Source organism: Pseudorca crassidens, chromosome 3 (genome assembly GCF_039906515.1).
Source record: "Pseudorca crassidens isolate mPseCra1 chromosome 3, mPseCra1.hap1, whole genome shotgun sequence".
NCBI classification, from domain to species: domain Eukaryota; kingdom Metazoa; phylum Chordata; class Mammalia; order Artiodactyla; family Delphinidae; genus Pseudorca; species Pseudorca crassidens.
Genome location: NC_090298.1, coordinates 167209669 through 167221250, shown reverse-complemented (window position 1 = coordinate 167221250; position 11582 = coordinate 167209669). Strand labels below are relative to the sequence as shown.

Sequence of the window (11582 nt, the reverse complement as noted above, 5' to 3'; positions counted from 1 at the left end):
TCTCCTTTCAGTAATATTAGTTTTTAATACATGTATACTGACGTTCTGTTGCAATTACCGTCTTCTTGATGGGTTGACCCTTTTTTCACGGTACATCATCCCTTAGTCACTAGTAATTTTCTTTGATCGGTAAACCATTTTATTTGACATTAGTATAGACACTTGGCTTTTTTTTAAATCAGTGTTTGCACGGTGTAAGTTTCCCTCCTTCTACTTTCCATGTAGAAAAGAGCCCCATCCCATCCCACACTCCACCCTAGCCTTATCCTTGCCACACATTCGTCTAGGAAACCTGCCACCCGCTCCCAGCTCCGCCCCTGGAGAGCCACGCCCATCGGGCCGGGGGCCACCCACAGCCTGGTCCCCGCCCACGGCGTCCCTCTTCAGCACAGTCACTCCCAGGTGGATCCCACCCCACAGCTGACCCAGCCCACAGCCCAACCTTGTACAAACTAAGCAAACTAAAAGGCCTCGTCCAGAGGCTGGGATGCGCAGGAGCCGCCCCCGCCAGCACACTCAGCAAGAGCCGAGACCGGAAGCGGAAGTGCGATGGCGTCGGGGTAGGGGCCAGGGGCTGGGCCGGCGCGGGGGTGGGAGCTTGGAGTCTCGACAAGGGCAGCTGGTCTCCTGGTGTCGGGATGTCCTAGCCAAAGCCCGAATGGCGGGCAGGACTCCGTGAGCGGCGGGCGGCCGGGCAGAGGGCTCTGATAGGAGTTCGGGGAGGGGGCATGGGTAGCACGCAGCCCCCGGTCACCGGCTCCGGAGCCCCCATACCTCCCCTGGGGCCTCAGGTCATTCCCTCAGGTTGGAGAAGCTGTTGTTTTCAACCAGCTCAGGACGCGCTGCCACCTCCTCAGAGAGTCTCCCGCATCACCCTCACCTATGGGCCATTCTGCGCCCCATCCCTACCCCAGGGTACTTTGGGCCATGTCTGGACATGCTTTGGGTTGTCGCAAACTGGGAAGGAGAGAGGGCGTGGTGGCCAGGGATGATGTTCAACCTTCCACAGTGCACAGGACGGCCCCCACGACAAGGAATTTTCCAGCCCCAATTGTCAGCAGCGCCCAGGTTGGGAAACCCAGCTCAAGAGCCTTAAATGCTCCAAAGTCCTGAATGAACTGTGGAAATTGTTTGCAATTCAGCTGAGTCACGTATAGGGTCCCAGAGTGACAAGCTATGTTTAAAGTGTCCGGAGTCGCCATAAAATCTCTGTGCAGCCAAATGAGTTGAGCAAGTCAAATGCACACAATGTGACGCTGTCTTCTCCACTTGGGGAGCAAATGGCTGGCTAGGATTCAGGAAAACCCAGCCATGATCAACAGTTAAATCAGTACGTACACACACAAAAGGTGAATGGGGGGAGGGGGTCTTTCTATCCAATAACTGTATTACTCGCTATGAAAAGCCTCAAAAGCAATATCTGTACTTTTTTTTTTTCCCAGACAAGAAACTCATCTCTGGAGCTCAAGCTTGTTTTGAAAATAGCCTCAAGTTCTACCTGTGCTCGCTGCTCTGTGGTTTTCTATGTGACCAGGTGAGTATTATGTGCAACTTATAACGACAGGTTCTGTTGCCGACCAGGGCCCTTGGACTCTTTAATCAATAGAAATCGATAAGAGGTCAGACGAGGAATTGAGGCAAGGCTTTTTGGGACTCAAGGGAGAGAAAACAAGTAATCAGTTCCCCTTGCTCGCTCCCAGAGCGGGATGGAGGGCGTGCAAGCTGGTCCCTTAAATGGGGTGAGGGTGGGGGCAGATGGAGTATCATTGCTTCTAGGACCTCTCCACTGGATATAGCTAGGAAATATATATATATATATATATATATATATATATTTTTTTTTTTTTGCAGTACATGGGCCTCTCACTGCTGTGGCCTCTCCCGTTGCGGAGCACAGGCTCCGGACACGCAGGCTCAGCGGCCATGGCTCACGGGTCCGCGGCATGTGGAATCTTCCCAGACCGGGGCATGAACCCGTGTCCCCTGCATCGGCAGGCGGACTCTCAACCACTGCGCCACCAGGGAAGCCCTATATATATTTTTAATCATGAATTTAAGATGATATTTCTAATTGAAATTTAACTTCACAGTGGTTTTTTTCTTCTTTGATTTTATATTAATCCCTTATATGTTATGTTAAAAATATCGGTTCCTAATAACATTAATTTATTTAGTTAATGATATTTTCCCTCAGTATATATAACAAATTACACTCAGAAATTTTGCTGTTCTTACCTGGCAGTCTCACTTCTGGAAAGATACTCTGAACATAGACCTCCCAAAGTACAAAACAACATATACACACGAGTTTATTCATGGGAGTATTACTTGCAGCAGCAAAAGATGAGAAACAATTCACACGTCCATCAGTAGGAAACTGGCTGAATTAGCAATGTGCTTTGTTTGAAAGTCAGGTGAAAGCATTCTTTTTCAAACTGTGTTGTAATCCTGTTTCCAAGTTGATGTGCAATTAGGCTCATTTAGTTATTTGTTTTCAGTTTTGAGGATTACAGTTGTATTTTTAAAATATAGTTCCAAAGTCAAAAACATATAAAAAAACGTGTTCAGGGAAGTCTAGATTCAATTCCTGTCTCCTCAGTTATTCTTCTTCCCTTATTGGTTACCATTTACATACGTTTGTTTTATCCTCTCAGCATGTCTTTTGCATCTTCCTGTATAAGCAGGTAGGGGTGTGTGTGTGTGTGTGTGAGAGAGATATCTCCTGGCCTTTCCCTTCTTATAAAAAGGAAACATTCCATACAGTGTTTTGTACCTTGATTTCCCCCCCTTATATTTACTGGGGAAAATTATCTCTATGAATACCTAGAGATATGCTTATATTTTAATGGTCACATGATTCTTTATTATGTGGATATCCCATAGTTTATTCCACCAGTTCCCTATCGATGGTCATTTGTGTCATTTCTAGTCATTTGCTGTTATAAATAATGCCACATTAAATAGTCTTACACGTGTCTTTTACTATCTCTGTGTCTTTGAGATAAAGTCCTAGAAGTGGTATTGATGGAGAAAAAAGTAAAAGGTTTTGCAGTTTTTCTTGATGGTGACAAATTTCCTTCTGTAGGAGTTGTACCCCAGCTGGGTATGAGAGTGCCTTTCCAGACAGACTTTTCAATAAAGGATTTTTCTTGATCTGATAGATAAGAAATAGTATCAGTATAGTTGCAGTCTGCATCTGTGTTACTAGAATAATATCACCAGGGAGTCTACCAAGGACATTGTCGTTGGATTGTTGTTGGTAGAAACCAGAAAACCAGAATGTACTGTGTTGAGTGAGCAATAGGGGAGAAAATGAGATAAAGTGAAAAAAACTTTGGCTGATGAGGGAGAGAGACTGGGTGGTAACTGGAAAGAAAACTGCTCTTAGGATAGATTTATTTCACTACCAAAAATACTTCATTGAGGGACTTCCGTGGTGGCACAGTCGTTAAGAACCCACCTGCCAATGTGGGGGACACAGGTTCAAGCCCTGGTTTGAGATGCAGGATCATCTACTAAAAGTGAGGCTGTATTCATTATCTATTGCTGCATGAAAAATTATCCCAAACCTTAGTCACTCAAAACAAACACATGAGGGAGTGTAGCTGGGAGTGTGTTTGTGACAACCACATAGATGGGAAGAATGTGCCCTGAGACACAGCACAGGCGAGGTTTTAAGGTGGATGGAGAAGTAGCTACCATTGTGGGCAGAGGCAGACGCGTTTTGCCATCACGTGATCCTGAGCTCATCACCTGCTAAGCAAAATAAAGACCCAGTATTAAAATATAGTACAGTTTGAAGGAGGACATGACAGACAGGCTGAGAAAGATTCATCCTCAGTAAACTGGAGAGGAAGAGAGGCTGTGAAGACTTCATATTTTCCCGTTTATCCCAGAGCCCTGTCTTGAGTGCACTGTGGGGATAAGAGGAGGATCGTCCTTGTTCTGCTCCCTGTTGTTCAGGAAAACGTACCGTCTGAATCACAGGATGGCGACCATGGTTGTATCCCCCACTTGTGGTGAGTTGTGGGATCCTCACAGCCCAGGCGTTTAAGGCCCCTGCACCACAGAGCACATGCAGGGCAGGGGGCTGAGCAGGTGAGGTAGGAGTGGAGACGCAGGAGCCCTGAGGTTTCTGGTACCTGATTATGTGGTTCAGGGCTTTGGGACTTTGTGGTGATTTGAGTGTCTGTGGAGATGTCACCTTGGTGGTGAATGTGCAGAAGCTTTTGAATTGTACCTCTGATTCTTTCTATAAACTTGATAAAATAACAATGATATCCCTCGAACTTCAGTTTCTTCATCTGTGAAATGGGAATGATAATCTCTTCCTTGAGTGCATTAAGACGCTTGGCCCTCTCTTCTGGCTGTGGGTGAGGCAGGGCTGTGCTCTGGTTTCTTATGAAAGCTCTGTGTGTGTGTGTGTGTGTGTGTGTGTGTGTGTGTGTGTGTGTGTGTGTTGGGGATACAGTCAATCACAAGTAGGTGGGGGAGCCTCCAGATTTGTGAGTGTGAGAACAGGGGGCAAGCCTGGATTCTTGGGACATTTCTTCTTCTCCAGCTCAGTCTTCCCTATACCCAGCCTCTCACCAGAAAGGATGCACAAAGGAGGAAGGGTTGGCTAATGGCCTCCTGACAGACTGGTTACAGGTGAGTCAGATATTCCTGTTTCCAAATCATTATTCCTTTGACCAGAAGTTGGACTTGTTATCCTTCAATGACCTGCAGGATCAGAGCCAAATCAGGTCTTCGGGCATCTGATGGAGGGTTTGGGGCAACCCAAACAGTGTTAGCATATGTCAGCATTTACTGCAATGTAGAGCTTCCTCCAGGGTCACTGTCTACACCGTGTTCTGCTGAGAGTTTTGAAGCAAAGACTTGACTGTGTCCTAAACTCAAGAAATTGATGATGACCATTGAGAAATCATTCATTCATTTACCAAGTGTTTCTCTGATTTTGACAGTATCCCAGGCCTATGCTCAAACTTGAAGATTGAGGGAAATAAGATTGCAGGAGCTCACACATTTTTTTTCTCAAAGGAAATGAAAATCACCTGCATGTTAGAGATGCATTGAACCTTGGGAGTGGGCACAAGTAGACAGGAGGTGAGCGTTGAGGGCTGAGCTGAGAAGCAAATGAGAGCAGAGCTTAGAACCCAGTCTACACAACTTGTGCTTTGGGTTTCTCATCCCTAGTTCTGTCATCCTCGGCCCTTTTCCTCTCAACTTTGGTGAAGGTGGTCCTTGGCTAGCCATGATGTTAGTGATGGTTTAGCACTTTGTGACCTTCAAGGATGTGGCCAGACAGTTTACCCAGGAAGAGTGGGCACTGTTGGACCCTTCTCACAGAACACTGTATAAAGATGTGGTGCTGGAGAACTGCAGGAACCTGGCATCACTCGGTAAGCCTAACATCATTCCTGCATTTATTTAATGACTCAGGTAACAAGACTTTAAAAAAAATTCATATAACATTAACAGATCAGAAAAATTCACCATTTTACTATTTTTAAATGTACAATTCAATGACTTTTAGTAATGTCACAGTGTTGGGCAACCATCACTACTATCTAATTCCAGAACATTTTTATCACACCAAAAATAAACCCCATAATCATCGTGTCTAGCCCCAGCCACTGGCCACCATTTATTTACTCTCTGTCCCTATGGATTTTCCTTTTCTAGTCATTGCATCTAAATGGAATCATATAATACATGGCCTTTGTGTGTGGCTTCTTTTGCTTAGCATAATGTTTTCAAGGTTCAGCCATCCTGTAGCATGGATTCATTCTTTGTTTTATGGTTGAGTGTTATTCTGTTGTATATATAAACCACTTTTTGAGTATCCACTTATCAGCTGATGGACATCTGAGTTGTCTCTACCTTTTGGCTATTGTGAATAGGGCTGCTGCAAACATTCACGTATAAATTTTTGCTTGAACACTTGTTTTCAGTTCTCTTGAGCGTATACCTAGGAATGGAATTGCTGAATCATATGGTCATTCTGCTAACTTTTTGAGGACCCTCCAAACTGTTCTCCATAGTAGCTGCACCATTTACATTCCCACAACAATATATGAAAGTTTCAGTTCTCCACATCCTCACCAACACTTGTTTATTTTTCTTTTCTCTTCTTTCTTTCTTTTTTTTTTTATTACTATAGTCATCCTTGTATGTGCAAAGTAGTATCTATCTCATTGTTGGTTTTATTTTTATTTCTTTAGAGAACAATGAGATCAATCATCTTTTCATATACTTGTTTGTCATTTGTATATCTTCTTTGGAGAAATATTTATTCAAGTCCTTTGCCCATTTTGGGAGGGATGGACTGATTTGTCTTTTTGTTGCTGAGTTGTAGGAGTTCTTTATATATTCTGAATGCTGGACCCTTGTCAAATATACGGTCCACAAATACTTTTTCAGTTCTATGGATTGTCTTTTCATTTTCTTGAAGGATAGTTTTGCCAGAGATAGAGTTCTTGTGTGACAGGTTTTTTTGTTTTGCTTTCAGTACTTTGAATATGTCGCTCCACTGCCTTATGGCCTTCATGATTTCTGATGAGAAATCAGCTGTTAATCTTATTGATTATCCCTTATACATGAAGAGTTTCTTCTCTCTAGCTGCTTTCAGGATACTCTTTTTGTCTTTGGCTTTCAACAGTTTGATTATTATATGTCTCAGTGTGGATCTCTTTGAGTTTATCCTGTTTGGAGTTTCTTAAGTTTCTTAGATATGTAGATTCATGACTTTCATCAGTTGGGGAATTTTTGGGGCCGTTATTTTTTTCAAATACTGTTTCTTCCCCTTTCTCTGTCTCCTCTGTCTCTCCTGCATAAAAGGAATCCCATTATGCATATATTGGATGTCTGATGGTATCCCAAAGGTTTCTTATGCTCTGTTGGTTTTCCTTTTTTTTTTTTTTTTTTGTCATCTTCAGATTTGGCAGTATCAATTGATCTATCTTCAGGTTCATTGATTCTTTCTCCTGCCAGATCAAGTCTGCTAATGAACTGCTCTACTGAATTTTCATTTCAGTTGTTGTACTTGTCAACTCCCAAATTTCTATTTGGCTCCTTTTTATAATTTCTCTCTCTTTGTGATGGTGTATATTTGGTGAGAATTCAGTTTCCTTTAGTCCTTTGAATGTGGTTTCCTTTAACTCTTTGAGCACACTAGAAATAGCTGATCTGAAGTCTTTGTCTACTAAGTTCCTTCCTAGGGGACAGTTTCTATTAATTTTCTTTTCCTGTAATGGGCCATGCTTTTTTTGTTTCTTTGCATGCCTCATAATTATTTTATTGAAAACTATACATTTGGAATATTATAATATGGCAATTCCATAAATCAAAGATTCCCCCATCCCCAAGGCTTGTTGTTACTTGTTGCTGTTGGTGGTGTTTGGTGACATTTCTGAACTAATTTTGTAATGTCTGTGTTTGTTGTGTGTGGCCACTGAAATCTCTATTCTGTTAGCTTAATGGTCAGCTAGTGATTTGTCATAGATTCCCTTAAACACCTGGAATCCCCAAACTCTCAGTCTTTTTAGATGGTCTCTGTGTGTATGTAGGACCATGCCTTCAAAACAGGCAGTTTACAACTCTGCTTTAGCCTTTACTTCTTGCTTGTGCAGAGCCTGAAGGTCAATCAGAGGTGAGGTCTTAGTGCCTTCTCAGGTCTTTCCTGAACATGTACCCAACTGTACCCAGCTGTGGCTATGTGCATGGCCTTCTATATTCCTAGGAATATGTGAGAGCTTTTCAAAGCCCTTTTTCCCCAAAGCATCTAATTCCCTACTTTTGCTCCCAGACCTTTTGGTTAGTCTTACATTTGCTTCAATGATTTTCCCTTGCCCCAGGCAGCAGTGGCTGAGACATTTAAATGTGTTCAGCCCATGCTCTGGTCCTCCATTCCCTGTTGCCACCTCAGCCCTGGGAGAGTTTGAAGTTAGACAAAATAAAAGCAAATCCTTTGAGCCAATCCTTCAGGAGCCACCAGATAGGTCAAAACAAACAACCACAATTCTTTGAGCACAAGATCCATTCTGCTCCCACCAATACTAGGAACGCAGACTGTTGATTTCAGTGTGGCTGCCAAAGTGAGGAGCAGGTGATGAGGCCAGGGTTAGTGAAAATGTCACAAAGCTCTCTTACCAGATTCACCTTTTGGTCTTGATTAAGTATTTTCCTGATTGCTGTAAACTTACGATAACTTTCAAGACTTTCAGTAAAGTTGATGCTGACAGTTTTTGCCAGTTTATTTCCTGTTTTTCTGTGGTGTATTGGACTCTGGGGGTTCCCTGCTCCACCATTTTTACTGACATCACTTCTCACAAGTCTTTTTTTTAATTCTTTTTTTATTGAAGTATAGCTGATTTACAATGTTATGTTAATTACTGCTGTTGAGCAAAGTGATTCAGTTATACACATATATACATTCTTTATATATATATATATATATCCTTTTCCATTATGATTTATCATAAGATATTGAATATAGTTCTCTCTGCTGTACAGTAGGACCTTGTTGTTTATCCATTCTATATATAAAAGCTTACATCTGCTAACCCCAACCTCCCACTCCATTCCTCCCCCATCCCCATCCCCCTTGGCAGCCACCCGTCTGTTCTCTATGTCCATGATTCTGTTTCTGTTTCATAGATAGGTTCATTTCACAAGTCTTTTCTTAAGCACCTCTGTGTACATAGGTCTGTGCTAGGAATTAGGAATACAGTGGTGAATGAGACACATATGGTCCCTACCCGCATGGGTAATCTAATCTCTTCCCTATGAACTGAAGATCTATTCCATGCTCTGACTATGGATAAAAGTTTTGGGGCTTTTAAGTCTGCATTTGAATTTGTGCATGAGCTTCTGGAACCAGTTATCCCCAAATCACCCTAGATATATTGACTGAGGACACTTGCATTTTTTTTATGAAAGATAAGTGGTTACTATATTATTCAAATTTAGGGATAAATATTCCATTGCTCCTGCCTGCTCATCTTCAGAAGTGTTGGCTTCAGTTTCACTGTTTTCCCCTGCATAGTCTCCCTATATCATGTATGCTTTCTCCATATATTGGTAATCAAATTGATAAACCCAGTCAGATCTCCAAATTGGAGCAAGAAGATAAAGTGATGACAGAGGAGAGAGGAATTACCCCAGACACCTGTCCAGGTGAGTACAAGGTAGATATGACTCCTTGTGAGGAATATCTCCCGTGGCTTGGGAGTTTAGTATTACATTAGGAAATGTCCTGGGAAACACTGTAAAATGCCCTTTTTTTCTGACAAGTCCAAGACCATTTGGTATGAGCTTCCTTGTGTACTTTCTTTTCCTTTCTCTTTAACTTTCTGTTCGTCATCTCACACCTTATTTTGGCTTCAGATGAATACCTAAAACTTCATACCCATGTCCCTCTTATTGCAAACCTCCTAAAAAACCCTAATCCCTTAGTGAAGGGTCTGCCTTCACTAATATATGCTTTATACCTTTTCTTTTCTCATCAACTTAAATTTATTTTCAATTTTTTTCACATTTGGAGGTTCTACTTAAAGCCAAAGGGTTAACTTCTAAGCAGCATGTTTTTAGAAAAGAGCAATCTAAAGGTATCACAATAGTAAGAGTTCTGATTTTCCACAGTGGAAAGATGCCATAAATTAGAAAAGCCACAAAGTTACCAAGAGAGTCATTTTCCCAAGAGAAAATGTTACCTCTGGAGAGATACCATGAAACTGTTGTGAATTTGGAGTAAAGTATAAGTTATCTCCAAAATTATTTTTTCTTTGAGCATTCCTACAAGTAATTGTTTGCATAAATGTGACTCAGATATTGAGTGTTTCAAACATAAATCAGTCTTAAACTTATCAGAAAATGCTCTGTGAATAGGATAAAGGCTTTGATGTGGCAAAACATCTATCTTTTTTAGCTTCTAAGAACTCAGACTAGCAGAAACCATATGCAAGCACTCAGTGTAGCAAACACACAAATTATAATAATTTTATATATAACAGAGTCCCTGGGAGGGAGAATTCCTATGATAGCATTGAATATTAAAAGTACTGTAAATTATAGTTGTCATTCATCTCATAATCAACAGGAGAAACGTCTTCTTGGAGTGAAGCTCAAGGAATGTAATCAGTGTTTTAAAGTCTTCAGCATAAAATTAAACCTTACTCAGCAGAAGACAATTCATACTGGAGAAGAACCCTATCATTGTAATCAATGTGGCAAATCCTTCAGCAGCAGATCCTACCTCACTGTTCATAAGAGAATACATAATGGGGAAAAACCCTATGGATGCAACGACTGTGGGAAAACCTTCAATAATCCCTCAGACTGCATGTGAGAACTCACACTGGAGAAACCCCTATTCATGTAACCAGTGTTTTCATGTTTTCCGCACCAGATGTATCCTCAAAAGGCACAGGAGAATTCATACAAGGGAGAATCATTATGAATGTAATCAGTGTGGAAAGCCTTCAGCATGAGGTCCTTCCTTACTGGGTACAATAAAATCCATATGGGGGAGAAATTTATGAATGCAGTGATTGTGGGAAAACCTTTAGGAAGAGCTCACATCTGATGCAGCATGTGAGAACTCATACTGGAGAAAAACCCTGTGAATTTAATGATTATGGAAAATCCTGCAGCAGTAGCTTTTCTCTTACAGTGCACAAGAGAACACATAATAGAGAGAAACCCTATAAATGTAGTGACTGTGGGAAAGCCTTTAATAATCTCTCATCTGTTAAGAAACACATGAGAACTCGCACTGGAGAAAAACCCTATGGATGTAATCATTGTGGGAAATCTTTCAGTAGTAACTCCTACCTTTCTGTGCACAAGAGAATCCATAATAGGTAGATATGAATGCAGTGGCTCTGGGAAAGCGTTTGCTGACCTCTCATCCCTCAGACATCTTGGGAACTCTCGCTGGATGTGTAAATTATCTGTTGTGTAACAAATGAGCCCCAAAACTTATTGGTTTAAAACAACAGACATAATCTCACAATTTATGTAGACCAGAAGTTCAGAAACAGATGAGCTATGTAGTTCTAGCTCAGGCTCCCTCATAAAGTTGCAGTCAAGATGCAGCCAGGGGACTTCCCTGGTGGCACAGTGGTTAAGAATCCTCCTGCCAATGCAGGGGACGTGGGTTTGATCCCTGGTCCGGGACAATCCCACATGCTGCGGAGCAACTAAGCCTGCGCGCCACAACTACTGAAGCCCACGCGCCTAGAGCCTGTGCTCCACAACAAGAGAAGCCACCACAATGAGAAGCCCGCACACCACAACAAAGAGTAGTCTCTGCTCGCCACAACTAGAGAAAGCCCGCACGTATCAATGAAGACCCAACACAGCCATAAATAAACAAACAAAAAGATACAGCCAGAACTAGAGAAAGCCCGCATGCATCAATGAAGACCCAACACAGCCATAAATAAATAAATAAAACAAATAAAAAGATGCAGCCAGATGGAGGTCAGCAGGAAGCATAAAACATGAGTAAATATAAATAAATATTGACCATATAAAACACCCTGTGTGGTTTTATAACTTCTTTGGAAATCTAAAATTTT

At 41.9% G+C, this 11582-nt stretch overlaps 1 protein-coding gene across 1 annotated transcript; it reads left to right on the top strand.

Annotated features, from left to right (window-relative positions):
* Positions 1-355: 355 nt before the first annotated feature.
* On the top strand, positions 356-11436 carry ZNF557 (zinc finger protein 557). Its single transcript, XM_067733994.1, is given in 7 exon segments — positions 356-560; positions 1443-1534; positions 10100-10328; positions 10331-10363; positions 10366-10476; positions 10479-10532; positions 10535-11436. Coding segments are annotated over 7 exon segments (924 nt in total). The 5' UTR covers positions 356-487; the 3' UTR covers positions 10867-11436.
* Positions 11437-11582: the final 146 nt, after the last annotated feature.